Source organism: Danaus plexippus, chromosome 15 (genome assembly GCF_018135715.1).
Source record: "Danaus plexippus chromosome 15, MEX_DaPlex, whole genome shotgun sequence".
NCBI classification, from domain to species: domain Eukaryota; kingdom Metazoa; phylum Arthropoda; class Insecta; order Lepidoptera; family Nymphalidae; genus Danaus; species Danaus plexippus.
Genome location: NC_083547.1, coordinates 8863891 through 8887239, shown reverse-complemented (window position 1 = coordinate 8887239; position 23349 = coordinate 8863891). Strand labels below are relative to the sequence as shown.

General features: G+C 34.3%; 2 protein-coding genes across 5 annotated transcripts in view; one reads left to right on the top strand and one right to left on the bottom strand.

Annotated features, from left to right (window-relative positions):
• The window catches only part of LOC116766561 (neprilysin-4-like), a 28639-nt gene extending 18207 nt beyond the window's left edge, over positions 1-10432 (bottom strand). Inside the window, exons 1-2 of the mRNA XM_061522771.1 lie at positions 10280-10432; positions 2523-2596 (exon numbers count right to left, since the gene is read on the bottom strand). Of these exons, the coding sequence (XP_061378755.1) occupies positions 2523-2596; positions 10280-10291 (86 nt within the window). The 5' untranslated portion in view covers positions 10292-10432. The remainder of the gene's footprint in view (positions 1-2522; positions 2597-10279) is intronic.
• A 38-nt stretch (positions 10433-10470) lies between these two features.
• LOC116766560 (zinc finger matrin-type protein CG9776) lies at positions 10471-22243 on the top strand. Of its 4 annotated transcripts, none has more exons than XM_061522769.1 (14): positions 10471-10573; positions 13813-13990; positions 15748-15941; positions 16040-16188; positions 16670-16798; positions 16926-17029; positions 18499-18617; positions 18683-18992; positions 19087-19201; positions 19510-19575; positions 20169-20395; positions 20647-20780; positions 20988-21133; positions 21202-22243. In XM_061522769.1, the coding sequence occupies exons 1-14, from the start codon at positions 10556-10558 to the stop codon at positions 21644-21646; spliced, it is 2334 nt and encodes a 777-aa protein (XP_061378753.1). In that variant the 5' UTR covers positions 10471-10555; the 3' UTR covers positions 21647-22243. The 4 variants fall into 4 exon arrangements, with proteins under 4 accessions (XP_061378753.1, XP_061378752.1, XP_061378751.1 ...); XM_061522768.1 differs by lacking the exon at positions 10471-10573 and adding an exon at positions 13263-13665 and having other exon boundaries at positions 15751-15941; XM_061522767.1 differs by lacking the exon at positions 10471-10573 and adding an exon at positions 13263-13665.
• Positions 22244-23349: the final 1106 nt, after the last annotated feature.

Genomic DNA, 23349 nt, shown 5'->3' with positions numbered 1-23349 from the left:
AAATATTCGTTTATTTACTAGATTGGTATCTTTTCTTAAACTCCATTTATTATAAAAGTAAATGAATATTTCCGACGTTTTTATTACGAGCCTAGGTATGTAATTTTTTCCATTGTTATAACTATGGAAGTATTGAAGCCGTCAGCTACTAAAATTAATTGAAAGTATGCGTGAAGTGTCCAAAGAAGAAAAAATACCAATTATTTTTAACAACCATAAGTTCATGATAAATTATGGCAATTTACATGTAAGTATGTACATGAAGATGTACTTCAATATTCATAATCGAAGGTTCACGGATAAAGAAAGATACTATCGTTATTTTTTTTTCGCATTTTGATTAACGCATACATAAATTAAAAGCATTTTGTATTCTCCTTTGTTGCCATGTTAAACCAATCATAAAGATATATTTAATATTTATTGTCAGCTATGCCATTTTTTAAATTATAGCTAAGTTCCTCCTTAAGAGTCAGGTATTTTTTTTTGTATATTATCGTAGATTCGTAATAATAAAAATAAATTGAAGGACAACAAAATAATAAAGATAGCATAGATATTCGTGTACTCGTTTAAATGGAAGTAAGCTTTTGGGATTCTACGCGTTTCTTTATCATGTTACATCTACTCAACCCGACGCGACGTTTCGATTCCTTTATAGCAACCGCGATCACAAAGACGAGATGAAAGTGATTACAGTTATAAAATATAAAATAATAAAAACTTAGTTTCATTTAAACAATAACAACCTTTGTAAACGTGTCAAGGGTTCTATGGAAATATGAAAAAAGAAATATTGTTTCACCAGTACATGTGCTATCACTTCCTGCGATACCAAACAACATAGTAACTCTGACTACACGACAATGTACCGTAATTGTCAAAGATAAGATCTAAATTTACTTGCAATGATGTGTGACTACAAAACTTATTTGAATGTCATTTTAAACCTCGCTTAAAATAATGTTGCAGCTTAGAACGAAACGTTTTTAGTCGAAGAAAAATTGCTTATTTAATTTATTCTAAATTTTAATAAAAATTTAATTGATAACACTTTAGAAATTCTTATAAAAAAAACTTTTTAAAAGTTATATATTTATATAAAAATGGTTATAGCTACATACACAAAGGTTAGACGTAAGGTATCCTGTTAAATAATCTTAACGGAAATGAAAAAAGTGACCTGTTTCCTCTAGAAATGACTAACAAGCAGAACTACAATTTTTACTATTTAAACTAAACAATAGACCATTTTTTATTTATAAATCGTTTTTATTCACAAATAAACAGGCCTTACGAATGTATCCTGCTATATGTGAATGGAAATAAATAAAATCTTAAAATCGTATGCCCTTTCCCGTTACCCGAAGATTAACTAATTAAAACTGTTAGAGCTCCGTTTGTAGTAACGATGCCGACTGGGTACGCAAATTGTTATTGTACAGACGTACAGAGAAGAGGGCTCCACCTACAAATGTTAAGCGGTCACCCATCCAAGAACATCATCTACATACCTAACGGGTATCATGACAATATTACCTATAAACAGATTTAATATAAATGTACACTCTGCTTTGATGAAATAACGTTCGTAATAAGAGCACTACAATGTAAACGTCTCAAGTTATTGATACAGTTTTTGCCACCGACATTGTCTCTTGCTTAGTATTCACACGGACTCACATACTGTTGGTTAATGTTGGTGTAAAAATTAAACTTTCTTATTAATAATTCTAGTTGAGAAATGTAATAAAATCATTTTTATATGTCACAGATTGCGTAAGTGATTTAAACGGTTCTATTTTTTTTATGTAGATTTTGTCATTGCATTTGTAATAAACATTTAGTTACCTGAGTATTTTAAATTTTCTTCGATTTCCTGTTCGTGTTCTAGTCATTAGTATTATATGTTAAATTATCATTCAAATGAAACAAGACTTGGTATAAAGTATAATTTCAATGAAGTGGCCACATTTTATTTAACTTTTTTTTATAAAACTTGGAATATTTTGCCAAAGTCAACGTTTTTATTTGTTTGACGAATTATAATCTTGAGTAACTACTCTGTGCGGAAAACACAAAGGAGTTACTTAACTTTACAAAACTATTTAACAAAATTATCTTTACTTCCTACATGCATAATGCCGTACATTCAAATCTAAAGGTTATTTCATCCCTCTTCTAAGCACAGCAATAATTGTTCAATAATTATTGCCAACGTTTTTAAGCTTTTATTACAATATAAACTATTTTCTAGTTGGGATCTCGTATACAGTCGTAGGAATTCTTATTTAATACAAGACGTTTAATATTAATGGCGTCGTCGTCTCTCGTTCAAATGAACTGCGCTTCCTGGGTGTTACGTGAAACATTCTTAATCCTATTTTTATAATAAATAAATTAAAAGAAAAAGCAAAAAAACATTATCTACATCTACATCAACATCAACATCAACATCGTCAGATTCCGTCGGGAGAATACATTTCATATTTTTTAAGGAACCATAAGTGTAATTTACTCACAGCTTGTCTTCCAGTGTGCTGTCTGTGTACGGTATCTTGGCGGAGTGTTGACTCTCATTGTCTATGTCCTTAACCTGGAACAATTTGAACGAATATTATGATATAATGTTTAAAGTCGTCTTGTTTAGACTACGGTGGCATGAGTCTGGTGATGAATGGACACTGAAGTCATTGCAATTTGGTATTAAATTTCATGTACGAGAATTCACCATATAACAAGTCCACCCTCATTAACAAGTGTCACGATACATTTGCTCTTTGTCCATGACATATATGAGAACATATAGACACCACAAAAATTTGAGGGAAGTTTATCTCAACGGTTATCTCTGAACTAAATAAGATGATGCTAATTTTATGGCTTGACTTCCAGAAGAACAATTGAAAATCGCAAAATGTACTAATTTTTATCCCATAATAATTAATCTCATCAAATCTGATAGAAGCACGATAGTTTCTTTTGCAAAGTGGTCGTAACGCTGTATCATAGTCCCGGGTTCGATTCTGCTCGTTGTGACCTTTTTTTTATTATTTAAGGGAATGTTATAGTTGGGGAATAACTTAATGGATCTCTTAAATGGATTTTGTTGCAGAAAATAAAATATGTCGTAAGTTTATACGACAAACGCCTCTTCAGACCTTTCTCTCTGCCTTATGCCGTAATATGTAGACCATTAGATCATTAGTTGAACTGTAATCTACATAAATAAAATGATAAATGTCTGCAGTTGTTAGTGTGTTACAATGATAATATAATAGGATAATGAAATCAACTTCATTTTATTTCTTTAATACCTGGCAAACGTCCTAAAAAATCCTGCGATATCTTCCTAAAACAAAAAATCGGTCTATAAATAGTTATATTTGTTCTGCCAATTGTTTTTTTTTTATAAATGAATCAATTAAATCGAATGAAGTCACGGGTGTCAGCTGGTTATGAATCAGTCCGTCTTATTTATATGTTTTGATGAAACGTGAAAACTGGATTATATCAAATTTAAACATAATAATCGGTAATGATGACACAACATAAATTAAAACCCGCTCTGACATCAATCGCCATTGTTAACGAACAATGGGGAGATTAGATTAATACGGTAAATAATGTGAATTCAAGTGACTCACAGCCGAAATTTTATGATTGGTTTTGTAATATAAACTACAGTTATTGAACTCCTTTAACTTATAACACACTAACTGGAAACTTAACTTATTTATTAATAAACGATAGATGTCTATTCATTACTATTATTGACGAAGAACAATCAAGTACATACTAGAAGTTTTAATGAAGAAAAAAAAGACAATTATTCTTAAATTCAAATTGTAAAATTGAAAATTAAATTGTTCTGATTATGAGCTCTTTTATATTAATTATTTTTGTATACTCTGTTAATGGTAACATTTTTTATCTTTATCTGTTTGTTTCTAATTTTAAATTATAACTGAACTTTACTAATTGTGTTTGTGTTAGAAATATTAATTGTTTAAACAATGAGAGATAAGTCCTTTAAAATCACAATAAAAATAACATTAATTTTATATTATTCTTAATATTATACCTTGCATGTATACAACTATACACACAGTCTTCGTTTATTATGTCAGAATGTTACGATCTTACTGTCCCACTTGCGTGAAATCATTTTTTTCTTTTTTTAAAGCTAGTCTACGGATTTGAAAGGCTCATAATGTAAGAACAATTTTAGAAATATTTTGCAATTTCAGGAAATAAGTGATTCTTTTCTGCTGTTTTTGGTATAATAATTGCCTTTATTATTGAATTTAGTTGTTGACACTTTAGTATAGAACACAAATCTTTATAAAAAAATCTATTTTGCTCTTTAATTGAATTGACATAGTATAAAAAATTCATCTCAGTATATATATTTTCTATTTACGTAAGTAGATAAGAAAATATAATTTAGTGTATTTCTTAAACAATTATTTAATATTAAACAGAAAAATTTTCTATTGAAAAAACTTTTCTCCAAAGTCAAATCAGAATTTGCCATTCTCATATTATGTCAAATAAATATAAATCTAAATGGTTTATTAAATGTGAACTAAAGAGAAAATTACGATCTAATACATTAATATTAATAATCTATCGTTGTTAACTGACGTTTATATTTTATCATCAACTAACTCTATTGACTAAGAGAAATCGATTACAATATTTATTACTTCATATTTAAGAGTTCTCTTAATATAAATAATACTTATATTACAACGGGTTATCAAAAATTCAGACTTTGCTGCAAAGTAACCGAAACGTCGGGAGTATGTCTTTTGAAATAATAAACAACACGTGGTACTTCCGATAATATAATTGAATACTATAAAGTTTCATTCAATCAATATATTGTTAGCAAAACTATCATTAAAGCGCAGAATACAAAACAACTCCTCTTGCGTATAATGATTAATATTATAATTTCTTTAAGTATATATGTGACATTATGATACGCTGAAAGTTTCTCTATTGTATATTTTCCCTTTTTGCTCTGTTACTTCTTATTGTAAACTCATACGTTTTGTGTGCACTATACTATTAAATTCTCTACATACAAGTTATTATATATTTTTGGTTTTATTGTATATTGAAATGTATTAGAAGTTAAAAGTTCTCTCTCGTCCTTATACTGTAAGACAGGACTTAAAATTTCTATTTGATCGTGAGAGTATTTGAACTCGTTACGAACAAAACTTTCCCTTTCACCGAAGTACTTAAATATGTTTAATATAAACCCTAAATAATGTATCAGGAAATAGTATTATTTAAATATGCCATGTAAACATATGTATCGGAAATTGAATTTTACATTTATGTAATAGATGGTATTAGTTAATTATACATTATAGGTAAATATTAACATGAGAAAATGAAGACTTTAAAGAGAAGACTAAATTATCGTATAAATAAATAAAGAAGAAATAATTAATTTATCAAGCTTAAATATAATAACAGACGTTCTTACTATTTCGATATTTTTGAGACAAAGTGTTGCCTGCATTCAAAAATATTTCATTCATCCAAAAAATTGAATATTTAAATATTTTTAAGGTGAACGAGGAAGAAGAAAGAAAGAACGAGGAAGAACCTACAATTGTTCGAATTTAATACATCGGTTATATGAATTTTAAATTCTAAATATACTAAAACTATAGCGGTTGCTGTCATTATAGTGGGGCTATATGCGAAGAATATTTCGTTTTAAAACTTCATTTGTCAGTTTAATAAATATTATGAGGTGCATTTTGTTTGAAGTATTTCAACAAGCTCCTATTGCAGTTCTTGTGGAACACTAACAATAAAAATATTGAAATAAATTAATGGCCATTACTATAGTTTCAACAAATAAAGTTTCGACATCATTGATGTTGCAAGTGTCAGGTCCGATTAAGGTTCGATTTCTTGGCAATATAATTACCTCCCTCCGATAGTATCTGTGTTACAAACGTTCAAACAGACCATCTCGTTGGTCATTGGACAGTGACCGTTGGCACAACTAGAAACCACAAGTTCAAGATAATGTTACGTAACTTACTTGCTAATATTATTATTTACAAATATTTAAAGATCGAAACGTTTACTTCGGTGTTTTTTTCACTTATAATTTAATGTCTTCCAGATAGAAGTTTACAGGTGCATTTTCTATCTCCGTCTTCACTTCCACTTGATGTACCAAGTAATAGTCAACCGCTATGAAGGCTTATAAAAATACTTCTTTTTGATATTAATATTAATTTTTAATTTTAACTAAACATGTCGAGATATTGAAAACACAATTATTATAAATAAAAAGCAATAAATATTACAATAATAACATTTTAATTATAACATAATATATGTAACGAGACTAAATTCTAAGACTAAAACTATAGAAAATATACACAAAGCTAACTTTCGACACGTTTTTGCATCGAGTTATATGTAATATAAATACAAATTACATGACATTAATTCAATATTATTATAATGGCAACCAGTTTAATTGTAGTGTTATATTAATCAATTAATAAATTCCTACAGCACTGAATTCCTGAATAATATGTGGCTGAATGCCGCGTTCTTGGACTCATCCCTACATACCTCAAAGGTAATGACAGTTATCGCATTCTTTTATAATTTGACGTCTTCAACACGATTAGAATAGCTGGTTGTATATATAAAACGCCGTTTACTTAATATCCTGTGTTTATATAATAATTGCAAATAGTAATTTAATCCTGCGAGGAGCTGCCTGTTTAAGGATCGGCTGTGATAAAGTAAATTGAAACTTCCACGATTGATATCTTCGTCTCGAACAATGCAACGGTGAAATAAGATATTATTAACAAAAAACAATTTGGTGAATCATATTATATCGAATGTATGTACGTTAGTACTGGTACGCTCTGTAGAAGGTTTTATTTTATTACCATCTAATTTATTTTTAAGGAAGATGAATAAATAAAAATAAATAAAACTGTGCTTAAGATAACATGAACTCGTATTAGAAACAAAAATTGTATTTAACAGTGATTAGTGTGCGATGAAGATGCACCAATAATTACGCTGATAAAATTTAAATTTATTTATTTATGTCCATAAGTATGCTTGCCATAACACTTGCCATTATACCGTCACCACTACATACGAAGCGTTTGCAGTTTTGATTCATAAATCTATGTTGACACTGATGAAAATTCATTAATCGAAAACTAGAAACGCTCCGCATATAGTTTGACGATGTAAATTTGTGATAAGACTAGAGAACATCTGTGTTTAAACTGTCCAAAAAAATATTTCTCACTCCAGAACTCTTATAAAAATCAGAGTTTCCGTCCGTAAACAGAAATTCTTAAAGATGCCTATACTATTTCTATCTCAATTAAAAGCACGTAAGTGACTACTAGATGGCGCTGTTCTATCATTAATTTTGTACAACAATAATTAATATAATTATTGTAGCTCACATAAACTTTTCCTCAACAATCAACATCACTCTTTTTTAACACTATTATTCTTAATTGGCCAATGATGAGACTAACTATTACGCTTTAATTAAATATTAACATAATTTATTGACATCGGAAACTTAGTAAAATGTCATGGAAGACAATTAAATAGAAGCAAAAAATAAGATAAATAATGAATTACACTTTAGTACACTTTAGGAATCACGTCGTGGATTGCTTCGAAACAATATTTAATTTACTTATCTATATACTACAAACTTGTGTCTCATAACGATAAAAATTTTCCACGGACTTACTTTTTATATCTTTACTAACATCCGTAGGTACATCAATATTAACAAATAAACAAAATCGATATATTATTACGAATAAATTTTCCGGTTTTTTTTTTTGCCCGTCTGTTATGCCATCCCTAACGCACCTGCGAACACCAGTGACAGGCTAGTTATCTTACAATTAGACAATTTGTAAAAAAACAATGTTGTGCAGTTATTAATAATGAACTATGAACAAAGTCGAGGATAAATCTGTTTAATGAGTTTAAACTATATAGAAGCAATATTTTTGCAAAATACATACCTATCTTTTAGATACTCTTCAGATATGAGTGTAAATCTCGAAAGAAGTCCTTAAAATGTAATGAATAAAAAAAACTTGTAAATACAGGTACCATTTATAAGATAATTTATTTACTTTTTCCAATAAACATGGGTCCATGTAAAAATAATGAGACGTAAGACGCGGTCAATAGTTCGTATGCATTATATATAGGATTCTTTTGTACCTCTCTAAGTGTTGGATTGAGGTCATGTTACTACAATAACATACTGATCCTGTCCGAGGTATGAATTACGATTCTACTACAAGGGCCAGGAATGTAAGAAATCCAATTGAAAACCAATAAGAGTACAGCAAAGAGGTTTTATAAGACTAATCTAGTAATGTTGAATTAATTGCATTGTTGTTAAAATAATGTGATAAATTTTAACATTTCAATCAGCACATGAACATCTAATTTAAAGGTTGTAATAAACAAAAACTGACCCAGATGCTTAAGCAGACAAATCAGTTACAGTGGAAACAATAAAAAATGCACAGGCTTTTATCACTGAATAAATAATATACTGTTAGTGCTGCATCCAAACAATAGGACGCCAATTCATTTTCAACAAAATTTTAGGCTGGGGCTTCATTCACGGGAATCGTGGAATATTTTGCCAATGTCACCCTTTTACTTGTCGGACGAATTATAATTACAAATAATTATACAGGTTTTGAAAATAAAACTTATATTAATAATGAATTATCGTTTTACTTTTTTCCGAATAAACGACAAAGCAACCACAAATTATTTATTTCTATTTAATCTTCACAATCGACGGCATTACAACACAATATCTGTGCAAAAAATATATACCTATCACGATCGAAAACGTAATAACATTTGACACGTAAATGATAGTACTTAAGGTGACAGTTAAAGAATTGATACAAATATTAAACAATGTGAATGAAGACAGCATGATTTAAAAAAAATTTAACAATGACTCGATTGATGTCGATTCAGCAAAATTAAATCTTAAATAAAAATCATTGCATGATCAAGTATCCTTCAAATCAAATTAAGTGAAAATTAAAACTTCCTGAGGATAGAAACCAAAATATAAAAATAAAAGTTTCAGGGCAAACAGAATGTAATAGGATTTTTAGTCAAGTTATTTTCGGTTACATCACGAGTATTTCATACGATTAATGGCCATTTTAAATTCTTTATGGTTTTGTTAAATATTTCTCCATTATATTCTTCCAACATTAGTTGCACTATGTTTTAATATTATAAGCATCCCGTTTTCCATTAAATTATTTGTGAATGCTTTTATTGATGTAATGATCTTGATATCTAAGATTCAATCACACATAGCCAAAGTTTACAACAAAGTTATCGGAATGTCCGCTAAATAATATGCAATGTGAATAATTTAGTGAAAAGCGTATGTAAAACTGTATATGTACAACATTTTCAAAATGTCGTGATCATTTCCTTCTCGAACATTTTATTTTTAATTTACCCTACATTAAATAAAGTTACCCTACTTTAGAACACAAGGCCCTACACATATAGATAATATGCGTGTCAAAACAATTACCTTTTTTCCCTTTCTTTTTAAATCCAATTGTCTGATCGTACGAGGTGGACAATGATATAAACTTAGCAGGAACTTAACAATTTTAAAAATACCTCCCACAGCACAGTCACCGAACAATGAGACAATCAAAGTTACAATAATATTACATTAAATTGTAAATATTTGCTCCTTGTGTTTTATATATAATGTATACGCAACGACGAAAATGTATTTCACATTAAATAAAACATATAATAAATAATAATGTCCGTTTAGTAATAAAAATTGAGTAATATAAATATTGAGTATATAAAGCAATTAATAAAAAAATAAAAGTGGGTAGGTTTTCAGAAGCCTATATTGATTCCCTAATATAATCTTATATTAATAAAAATCTGTTTTCGCTGTGTATATTGTTATGAATCTAATGTGCGTCTAATGTGCTTCAAGAAGCGCTTTCAAGGTTTTGCGGGAAGAGGCATATTATAATCTTCTCATTACACATATCCATAAATTTTATTACCTACATTTATGACTAAATAATATTGAAAAATTTTTGAAAAGTTATAGTAGTCGGATAAAAGACTTGTATAAGTGTGTCCTATGGGTTCTTGTAGGGAATGTCATGTAACTATTTAATTTTTAAATTATTATAAATTTACCTACCTTGTACTTCATATTTACTGTATTTTTTATTATTTATATCACAATCACTATTATATATTTTTTATTTAAAATATTATTTTTTAAACTATATTTTTGGACGCACGTCTCTATAATCTTTTTCGCGCCGTACGACCGTTGCCGCGCATGCGTGGTCTGCGGCCACGCTATAATGGCTGTGTTTCAGTGGCCGCGGTAGTTTTGCTTCCCCGCCATACCCGATACCAGTGCAACGACCCGTGCAGCGAGCTAGCTGACTTCCTCTAGACGCAGTGCAACATGTATACGAAGTTGAAGGTAAGCCAGAGATGACTCGCAATCGGGATGCTGAAATCTTGACACAGTTTGTATAGTAAAGCCTCTCGTTGTCGATTTCTTCATTGTCAGTTTCTAACCGGTAATTTCAAATATTGTTGTTTGTTTAACAATATCAATTTAACGCAGATGGCAATTACTAGAGTGCATCGAATAGCATTGACTAAGATCTAAATGGGCATTGCGATTGATCTATATTTAGAAAAAAATCTTCATTACATTAACATAAGAAAACTGACAACGATGTCAATACGTTGATAAATGTGAGACATTAAAATTATTAATAATAAAATGATTACAAAAAATATTTTTTTTAAATATCGTGATTACCAGACCTTATTGATAAAACGATTGGTACAATATTTAGATAGAGATCATTCTCGCTTGCGGCATCGCGATTTAAATTGAATTACATAGTTAACAGGGATTAAAAGTCGTTATAGAATTCCCAGAAAACAATAGTAACATTTCATAAAATACAAAAAAATGATGATACCTAACATTTTCGCTTGTAGACACTTAAATCATAATAAGTTTTCCGAATACAACGACGTGTTTTTTATTATTTTATTTGTGCGTTGATGGAACAAGCCAGACCAGACATTTCTATATTCGCGAATTTTAAAGCTTTTTAATAGAGCTTACGGTTCCTTGGGAAAACAACACTCCCAAAGACTATGTCGTCAAGGTTAATAGTTATTACAAGCTCACTAATGAACTCCTTAGGAATAGGTTCGTCGTAAATTTGTACGCGCTAGAAGTGGGGTTAAGAGGTATAACACCTAAATCTCTAAGCTACTAAAAGACTTGGGCCTGTCCAGATTTAACATCAATTCGTTCTTAGAACGTACTTGTAAGGCAGCCCTTATAGGTCCGTATTAAATTTAGTTAGGTAGAGAGAGGAGCTAGCACAGTGGAGGTGAACGTTTAACGCTCGTTAGATAGGTGCCTTTTAAACCTACACCTGGGTCGCAAGTCCCTGTTAATGCTCCTCTCCCCGCAAAGCGATTCACCCGCACGGTGAATCCATTGAATGCTGAGAAGTTTCGCCTCATGGTATCTACATAATCTCGACATTTTGTTTCCTTTTCAGCAACCGTGATGACGAAGACGAGATGAAAGTGATACTTTTGTCGACGGTTTTACCTTTATTAAATTAGTTTCATTTAAATACTAGTGAAGCTTTCTTAATTCACTAAAATATTATTTGTAAAATATTACATATTTTGTTAACTGACACATGTTGATTCCTCGTCATTTTCACATTTAAGAATTGTTTAGAAAAAATTAAGTTAATAGTTTAAATTTTAACCAAATACTACACTATTTAAGGTTTTTCCAAAATAAATTTTATTGAATAGTAAAAAAATAACTTCCAACTTTGAAATTTAAAGTTACGTGAAGTAATGGTATGAAATATGTTACAGATTGTTTTATTCATTGTCTACTAAGCAGATATTTGAAAAAATTCTCGCTTTTGCTTTTTTAATCTCCCCATTAACGGATTTTTTTTACACTTAGTGTTCTATAAACAATGAGAAAAAATGATATAATAATGAAAAAAATATAATGATTGTAATCAAAATATACGGTTAATGAAAAATTGTTTTAAAATATCAGCATCGTATCTTGTTACGAAACGAAAATTTCAATCAAATCTCGATTTTTAGTGTGGGTACTTTTAAAAATACTTAGGCTGACGAGCATTTACGTAAAAAAATTTACAATTATATTTACGATTTAGTCTTAATTTACGATGTTTTAATACATAAGTGTATGTACATGTACTGGGGAACATGTATTAGGGATAGCCAACAAATGTCTTGGTAAATGTTTTTTGTTATTTTTATAACTGTACATTTTAAAGGAATAAAATAACAAATTGTATCATAATTACATATATACATAAAGTAGGCACTTGAATTTAAAAACCCGTCAAAAAAAAATTAAAGAAATAAATTAAGTCCATATATAAAATAAACAGTTACACTTGTCGTATGATGCACACTTCAATATTTATTCCATGCGCCAGAGGAAACGAGTAGATTGCTGATTTTATGCTAAATAACCTGTGAGTAATAGAAAACTGATGTATTGAGAAGCTTTTAAAAGGTGGTGATGTATGTGGTGAAGGTTATATCTGATTTTAATATATAGATGTTCATCAATAATAATCTCCACCTGATCGCTAATAAGCAATGACCCATTGAATGCAGAATGACATGGCTTAATACAAATCAAGACAATATATCGAAAATTGTTTTAATCTTATCTGCTTGATAAACGAAAATATTAAGGGATACTTTAGAAGACTAAACATTGTCATTGTTGAAACGGTGCATATATGAATACAATTTTTCAGAAGCTTCACAAATATTTACATGTTTTATCGACTGAATTCATATCTTTGTCAGCGTTACATAACGAACAGAACATTTTCAGAATACTGGAAGGAACGATAGATAGTGAGGAAATAGAATAATATAATGAATGATGTATTTGTGGTTAAAAAGTGACAGTAAATGATATATTAAAATGAAAAAAAAAAGTACAAAATAATTGTATTAAACGGGATTTGATCGTCCTATTTTATTGTATATATTTAACGTTCCATATTACGATACAATTGACTCACTATCGACACAGATAACATAGAATTGTTATCAAAATGGAGGCTCGCTGTCATTGTCATAATAGCGTTTTACAGCGTGTTACGCGTTGTCTAGTTTGTTTATAAGTTAATTAATAGATCATATAATATAGAATCAGTGTCGACTATGTCCCGCGAAAATTATGGTAGAAAGGGCTATTATAACCGGGATAACCGTGACAGAGAGTGGAGTAGGAACGATTACCGCTATGAGAAACACCGGCAGTTATCAAGGAAACGCAGCAGGACGCCTCCGAGGGAAGAAGAGAAGCGGACAAGTCGCACTCCGAGGAAGAATGAGAAGGAGATGATGGATGACAACATTCTCAGTGAGATCTCCAAGTTACCGGAGCCCAGCGAGCTATGGGACAGTCACTTACAAGACGGCTTCTCTGCCCCTCAACAACAGACCTTCCCCCAAGAAGTAAATTATACCTATAGAATTTGTAATATGCTTTTGCTTGATTCTTGATTATTTCGTGTTTGTATTGCATGTAATCCACCAACACTATATAAAAGTGTAATGAGTGCTATTATTTACCAACCATGACAATATTATCTCTGCGTCCAGGGCAATGCGTATGTTGGTAACTACCAGCCGTCTTACTCTGGGTTGTATGATGACTTCCCGTCTGTTGGTGGAGTGCCGACAGCTCCTCAACCCCCCGAGATATCATCCTGGAACCAGATGTCCCTTCCGCCGCCACCAGCCCCAACATTCAATGTTGAAGATCAGATTAAGAAAGAAGGTATCTCATCAATTCTATTGTTTGTTAACTGATTTATTTAAGGGAAATATTTTTGCTTTACTCTTTATCTCAAAGGTAATCAGAGATTACAAAGGTTTTTGTGTTGTCTGGGTAAAGTGTAAGCTTCCGAGGGCTACTCATAGATCTATTGAAATTTTATATGAAGATTCTCCTCAATATCCTCAAACTTTGTCTTACAATGTTACAATGAATGATTGGACAGATTTTTAAAACTCAATGAGATGATAGACAGAGAGAGTAGACTTATGTATCAAAATAACATATAATGTATATAGGGATAACCCTGGTGTGGTTCAACATTTGAGACTTCAGGACTAACTGATCGGTAACTAGTTATTAAAACTAAACTGTTTTTATTAAAATAAAAAAAAAACATCAAATATTGCCACAGTATATATATAAAGGCCACTTTACAATTGAATCGTCATATTGGTCCACAACTTCCTCCTTGGGCGAGAGTGCTCTACTGCCTTATATGCACTAATATTTTTGTCTCAAACAAAATCTTGTTTGTTCCTTCACTTGTCTCGATCCTATCGTCCTGATGCCTTCTTAGTCCTTGTCTTATTTCTCTACTCCATCATTTCTTATTATTTATTTCTCAAATAAAATCAATTCACCTCATATAATGTATACGACAGAATACTTAACAGATAGATACACTTTACAACAATTATATAATGAGCTGATCTTAATATGTCCATTTAGAGACTAATCCATTCAATTTATATTGGTTCTTCAACATGTAAATTTTAAACGTTTGACAGGTTTTATGTGTGCTATGAAGTTTTTCCGTATTTCGTTGTTGATTTAACTATTAATATTATCTCCTTTATGTCTATATTGCTTCAGCAATTTTTCTTATTAAAGAAGTTCCTAGAAGTAATTCCTTTCCAAAAATGTCATCACTTCGTGTTTTATTCCTTTCACCTCTTTATTGTTATATCTATGAGATATCTCTTATTTTTTTGACGTGCTCGATTTATTGAAAATGTATTTAGTAAAAAAAAATATTCATTTTATAGTCTGTATGAGTAGAACATAAGTTTCAAGGTTAAGTGGACAACACCCTGGACTTACTTTTGATTATGATTGGTTTGTATATATTGAATTAATGTTTTGAACAATTATGTTACAAACATATTATATTATTTATACATATTTAAATGGTTATTATGTTTTTATAAGTATATCTTGTTTAAGATTATATTGTGCCTGGTTTTCTCTTGGTATTTTTATTTTTTATTTTAGTGCATTATTCTTTAATCAGTACAATTGTTTAAATGTTAAAAACATTGTTCTTTGTAAACCTTAATGTTTTTTTTCCTAGTTGTTGGCTGTGTGGCTCAGATTCTGTTTGTAATGATTGATAAAGAGACGTAATTGGCGAATTATTATAGGATAAGTAATGATGAAACATGTGCTTATTAATTCTTTGATATAAGCTAAAGGTATACTTAGGGTCTGTACTCTGTTGTCTACTATTCAAGTTTTATTTCAGGTGAGCTCCGTACAGTGAGCCATGTTCACAGCAGAATATACCAAAGTTCTATGGGATTATAAAATGATTTAGAATGTGAAGTAATGGAGAATGTTAATATTATTATATAAGTCAGTATGAGTCCATCTGTTATGTGGTCCTATAGCTGGGGCGGGTGTGACGTCACGCGTCGCCGGTGACGTCACGCCCGCAGCGCCCTCTAACGAATATTATAATACAATGTCGTTCCCAACAGCAGCTATTGAATCGGAAATGCGACACCAGAAAATAGCGTTGTCGAAACAAAGGGAGGATTATATAAAGAAAGCCGCCATACTGAAGAAGGAGTTAGACACGCTCAAGGACCAACGTAGCGAACTCCGCGGGGACAACAAGAGGTCGCCCAGCCCGGACACTAAACGGTTCCTTAAAGAGAACACGAAGCTTCAGGTTTTTATGATATGATAATGATATGATATGATATGTGGCTTTGTTGTATATCAATAGCTAGATGTATTCGCTTGTATGATGTATTTGCGTTTGTATAGTTGGAGATCCAGAACAAGCTGAAGACCATCAACAATGTTGTGGACATGCTAAATGGTATTATAGGGGAGGAGGCCGACCTCAACGACACGGACACGCCCACCCAGGAACGGGAACGGGAACGGGAAAGAGGAACCAAGAGGAAGTCCAGGTTGGTCCACGACGGTAACATTATACATCACACTGGCTGGTACTGTTACGAGGTCAGTTTGATCTACATATCTTTATACCCACGACACAGCTCCTCAACGAACCCAGCTCCCTGAAGCTGTGCATCATCAGATCGCCTCCGAGGATCTACAACACGAAGATTACATTTTTTGTTTGAAATGTTGCCAACTCTGTTAGTTAAGATGTCGCTTATAACATGAATTGCTTTTGTTGTTACTATTAACTCCATAAACTTTTCAGTCGCTCGCCTTCATCGAAACGTCTACGGAAGAAACACTCAGAGGAACTGACTCCAATGACTTTATTTCTGTGTACATTTGTGATGTACTGTTTTAACATTAAAGCAAATGGAGAAAATTATATTTGTATTATTTGTATCCTATAATATTTTTTTAGGTATATCATGAGTAGTGGATACTATCGTGTGATGTGAATGTTCGTAATGTGTGTGTGTGTGTCAGGTCGCCCTCCAACAAGAAGTTCAACTACGTGTACTATGACCCCGAGATGCACTGGTGTCGCGTGTGTAACGAGTTCCCATCCACGGCCAAGGATTACCTCAACCATCTCCACTCGCCGGCTCATCACAAGTATGTATACTAACGGAAGCTGTACATCATTTGCAATCTTCAGATCACATACATATGCCCCAGTACTTGCTGTGTTTCTCCATATTCCTTGTATCTGTCTCCACATGTTCCATGTATCTGCCTCCAGGATGGCGGCGGCTCACATGGAGGCGCCGTGGCACTCGGTGACGGGCGCCAACGAGGGGTTCCCTAGCTACCCGTCCGCACCCACCAAGAGAACTCCCATCAGAGGTAGGAAACACACTGGATCTACTTCTATATTTATAATACAAGTAGTAGTAAGTCAACTAGTTAATATCGCAAACTCATAAATACAAATACTTGAAATGTTTTCTGAAAATGGTACTTAACAAATTTGTTGTGTGTTGTGTATATGTTGTGCAGCAATTTGTTAGAAATTCCTGTTAGGATGTTGTAACATCGGCGCCGACATGTTACCATCTGTCACGGTCCTATATGTTGTCCGATGAAGTGGTTTGCAGGATGGGTCGAAACAGTTGTTTGAGCCGATTACGATACGTCAAGTTTTTCGTTGTATCTGACGCTTGCTGAAGACGGGTGCTGAATGAACCTCCCGCGGGTAGTATGGCAAAAAATAGATGGTCAACCACCCACCAAAGTTGCCCCACCAACTGTGTGACTCTATCCCTTTATCCCGATATAGCATCATCTGGTTGGAGACCAGATAGAGAAGAACTGATGGCCCTCTCAGAATGCGTCCGGGCATTCTTACAGTCTTCAGCTTAAGCCCCCTCTATCACTTAGGAGTCTGGCTGTTGTTGGCCTACAATTACTTACCTTCAATTTCCAAACGCCATATTTAATATTTAATCTTTCCAAAAAATGGAAGGTTTCAGGAAGAGTAACAAAGAATAAGAAGTAAGTTTTCGACAACCGCTGCACTTCCTCTTTCCGGTGTCTATCTCTCGTCCAGCGTATATAAGGAGACGACACGCTCATGGGAATATCTCAGTGAGGCTGCTGATGTGGCTCTAGTTCGGTACCGTTCAGCACACTTGGTCTTTTTAGGACACTTTAATACCCACCATCAAAACTGGCTGACTAGTAACTAGTCCACTCATACGGAAACAGCCAGTCCATGGTTTAGCGGAATGTGGTAGGGAAAAATGGGAAGTCAAGTATTTTGAATGGTCACATGCTCGACACCGCAAAGCTCTGTATGTTAGTTCCAAATGATTGAATCTTGAACTCGGCCACGAGTTCCCACGAAAGGCTATTAAAGAGGCGTCTCACGATCGGAGACTTATGAGGGCTTGCGCAGGATTGGCATGCTTTAACTCCTGGTCCTCCAGTCTTTCGTAATAGACCTTTCTCATTTCCGGATCAAGCGGTAAAATCTTCCTATGTAATTGGCACAGCAAACAGCGCTAGTGCCTGTATCCTTCCAATGACAATTTGAGTGTCTTCAAGGCTTCAACGATTAGGTTGTGTCTGAAATAATGCTTTTACCGCTTACAGACACATTTTTGACCTATCAACAGGCGAAATGACAGTTCGCTACAGGCACGCTTCAGTCAATATATTTAAAAAAAATTGTCCGGCACTGCATGGTTATGTGTTATAGACATTTATAACGTCTCGAACTTGAAGACAGCTAACAAGAAAGTTTATACGTAGTACATAAAGCAACTTTAATATTCATTTGATGTCTCAATATATTTCTTATGTTCCCGGTGAAGGTCTCCAGTTCTTCGTGCCGTCGAGCGCCTGGTACTGCAAGCTGTGCGACGTGTTCATTGGTGATCTGCACTGTGCCTCCGCTCACCTCAAATGTGTGCAACATTCCAAGAACTACACGGTCAGTTCACACACATACGCACACACACACACACCAGGAGTATCAACTGTCAGTTCCTGTTTCAGAATTTCGTGGAGCAGAATCCCCACTGGGAGACAGATTGGATGTCTGACAGACAGAAGGCGCTGGAAAAGGCTCGGGCCGGGAACAAGGTAAAGCTGGAAGACAAGCCGGCGTACACCGCGCACACCATCACCTTCAACAAGGACGGCTTCCACACCAAGAGAAAGACGGACAGCCCCAGCAGGGCCAGCGACACGGACAAGAAGAAGAAGAAAGAGAAGAAGAAGAAGAGCAAGAGAAAGAAGAGCAGCAGCAGCAGCTCCGACTCCAGCTCGAGCGGCTCAGACAGTGAGCCCAAGAAGAAGAAGAAAAGTAGGTTTAGATATAATGACACTATAAAACGATGTATGTAGCGAGCTAGTGTGCGGTCAGTAATATAGTGTTATTATTTCACGTTTACGTTCAGGTAAAAAATCGAAGAATAAGTTTGAGGAGGAGAAGTTGACCGAGTGGATGTCCTCCATACAGATGGAGAGACTCAACGACAACGACAGAAAACTGCTGGACAACATCAAGTCCAGGTCGGAGGATACGCACACACATACGCTTACACACCCGCACACACACACACACGACGATAGAGCCTAAATGGATGAGATCGCTCCACCTCCGCTCGAGACTTTTTTGTTTATTCAGAATAAAACAATTTGCGAAAAATTTGCGAAATGATTCACCTGTATAGGTACACACAACAGTTTAAGAATTACCCACTTTTTTGAAATAATAATTATATCAGTACACTTTATCCTGAAACGATAACTCAGGAGATCTAGTGAGCAAAATACATGACAGCCCGTTGTTTGACTGTTCTGATTAACTGTTGTTCCAGAATCAAGATGGACAAGGACGACAGGCGGGAGAAGAGGGAGCAACGAGACCCGGCCAGGCAGTACCGGTGACTTGAATAATGATACTGATCTTCATATATATATTACTTGCCATAAGTTTGACACCACTTTTTGTCACCAATAAAATGCCCATTAACCAACCTAACTAAATAAGCTTCAAGATGTGACAAACTGCTCATTGCTAAATATATTGGGTTTGTGTCGTGCTAACAGACTTCCGGTTGGTTTTGGCTTTCTAAAACCGATCTAATAATGAGTTTTCATTGAGTTATATTCCTCCTGAACATATCTTAACATGGGAGAGAGTCATTAGAAATGACACTTGTTCTGTCATAGTTGTTACACAACTAAGCCGGATGTAACTTACTAGTGCCAACACAACTGAAGCTGTCTAAGACTTGATTACATAGCACAAGGGGCGTTGCAAAAGACTTGGCCCTGTCCAGATTTAACATCAATTCATTCTTAGAACTTACTTCGAAGGCAGTCCTAGTATTTATTTATTATTTTTGATTTGATGTGGGTGGTATCTCAAACTTTTGGCCGGCAATATATGCGTTTGTCTAAAATATATATTTAAAATACAAATATAAAACGCAATGTATTAGGAAAAATTGTTTAAAAAATACTTATTTAACAGCGACGAGCGTCGCGAATCCCGATCGCGAGATGAAAGAGATCGGAGAGATGAGAGACGAAGAGATGAGCGCAGAGATGAGAGGCACGAGCGGAGAGATGACGGGAGAGAGGAGCGACATGAGCGGAGAGACGACGGGAGAGAGGATAGACATGAGCGGAGAGATGAGGGGAGAGACGAGAGGACGGACGCGAAGAAAACAGACATCAGGAAGATGATGCCCTTCATTGGTAGAGTATAATTGGTATAAGAGAGTGGACGAGGGCACTCGCCTAGGATAAGGTTGATCGGTGACTGAATAAGCCAATGTAATATGTACCATCGGACGGAATCCAGGGAACGTGTAGGTGACACTGACAAGATACGATCATCTTAATAAACGCTAAATAACGTTCCTACTCAATGTAACTACGAAATGATTAGAGGTCTTCAAGAGTTACTGTGGAGACATTAAAAGATATTAAGGTAAAGCTTGCTACAGGAAAGATGCCGGTGTACAAGAATCTAACGAAGACGTCGAAAACAGAAGAACCAAAGAAAGAGGAGAAGAAGAAGAAAGAAGACGAGGCCACCAAGAAGAGAAGAGTGGAGATGGACGCTGAGATACAGAAGAAGGTAGAGACTTATATAATACTTGGAAATACTTTTTCTAGTAAGATTTTATATTGATACGTAATAATCCTATTAGCAAAGTATTTTAAACTTTGGTACAATAAAAAAAATGGGGTAAAACTAAAAATATTGGTGTAAAATAAATTTTATCTGTTATCTAATAGTAAAAGTTGTGTACGTGAAGGTAAGAGTAAGAATGGTTTGACACAGGTGGCGGAGTTCAAGGAGAAAATCGCGAAGGCCCAACTAGAGCGCCAGCAGGCGGAGCAGATGCCGTCTCTACTCGGAGCCATGCCGGGAACTCTGCCCGGGACGATGCCGCCCGCCATGACACACGCCTTCCTGCCGCCTCCGCCGTGAGACAACTAAAACAACACCACCCGAACTTAAACGAAGACTTGTATTAAAACTATCCTCTCTGCAGGGCTCCAACGGCGCCGGCTCACCTGCCCAAGGACTTCCAGGACGCTCTGGACATCATCTTCCCGTCGGAGGTGAAGGGCGACGGGCAGGCCGAGATGTACCAGACCGTGCCGGGTCTGGCGCCGCCCGGGGCCTTCCCGGGACTCATGGGCGGCATGATGGCTCCCTTTCAACAGCTGGGTCTGCTGGCTCAGCCGCCGGTCGTCGTGGGCTTCGACGTGAACACCGGCATGTTCCAGCAACAGGTGTACGACGCTCACGTCACCCCCACCACCACCACCCCCGCCGACACCACCACCACCACCACCACCACCAACGACAACAAGACGCCGGCTCACACCGGCGAAGTAATGGAGAAGAAGGACCCAACTTCCAGGAACAAGGAGGAGCTGGAGGAATTGGCGCTGCTCGGGATAGACGCCAGTGATGTAGGGGCCGGCATGTAAAGGACAGGCTCATGTGGCGCCGAGTGACATCTGTACAATGTACATACATATATATAGTTTAACATTGTTAATTAAATGCAGTATAAAATGAAGTCGCCGTCCGCGCCGGCTGTAAGCGAGGAGCTGAAGGAATGAACATTGACCGGCGCACCACAGACCGAACGACCTCCTCACAAGGAACCACTGAAGCAATGTTTATAGTTGATGTATGAATTAATTCATTTGGTGAATAAAGTGTTTTAAACAGGTACACGGTCAGTCCACGAGCACTACATTACTATTGGTATGCCGTAGTAATTATACATTATTACTGAGTTGATGTTTAGAACAATATAAAGTTATGAAGAAATAGGAATTATACGCGTTTTCGTTAAGTATGTGAGTTGATGAGTAACCACGAGATGCGACCGGAGCTCACTGAGGACGGGGGATACTGAGCGATAGCTTGGTATAATTATTATTACAAAGACATTTTGATTCACACACACTAGGCCGGGTGAGGGGTGACCAAAAAACAAATGACAGAATTAATATGTCGTTCAGAACAAGACATTAGTTGTTACCACTTTAACTGAATACATTTTGAATTCGTCCAAATTTCCTTTATTCTCGTAAATATGGAACAATAAGTTTTTCTTTTTTATATAATGTGAAACAATCCATCACCGCCGTTGTTTTACGTTCTATCTATCGCATGTCGCATTACAGCCGTACAGAACATAGTTATTCGGTGATTTGAATGAATATTTTTTTAATAATATAAACCTATTACATGTTCCACGCCTCATCACTGCAATTATTAATTAAAAGTATAGTTGTGTTTTTGGCCACCGTTATATTTATTATACAACCATTAAACCTGTGAATAACCACCTATATTTCAATGAAAAGATTTTTTTTATAGTCTACAAAAGTGATAATCTGTCACTTGTATCGTGGTTAAGAAAGTTACACCATGTTGGATGTTCAAGATTTCAGCGAGCGTTTTTCGGGGATCTCAATCAATGACCTAAGTTTATACGATATCGTGTAAAAATTTATTACTGACAAAAAATACAGATATATGGCTGAGAGAGGTCTCGAACAATATTAATGTATAATTTAGATGAGTTTTAATAATATATTTAAATCGAAATCCAACTGCCAGTCTAGCTTGGTCGAAGTTTTTGGAGAACACTCGTCGTTTCCTAACCCTGACTTTTCCTGAGTCAATTACAAATCTATGTTTAGTAAAAAAACTTTTTTAATTTTTTTTTATCGACATCCTCCATCTCACCAGAGGTACGAGTCCATACAGCCACGTTGGTGTTTTATATTTTGCTATAGTTCATTGCCAAGTGATATATCCATAAATATAAACATGTTATACATAATAGCTTTTGGAGTGAAACTTCTCGTGCTACTTCCAACATGGTTGCGTTAAACGTTTGACATACCTGGGGGGAGGGAGATAAAGAGAGACAGAGCGATTGGGAATGCGTGGCGCTCGAACGCCTGCGGGCAATCAATTGTGACTTGTAGGTAATGTTAATAAAATTTGTCTTAAAAAAGCACAAAAAAATCATTTTAACCCCTTCCTGTTTGCATTCCAACATTACGAAGTTTCACTTCTTCCTCGCGGATGAACTCGACGCACAATTAATTTTTACATATCATCTTTGTAATTGTAAACTACCGTAGAAAAAAAATACCTATCTTCTCAT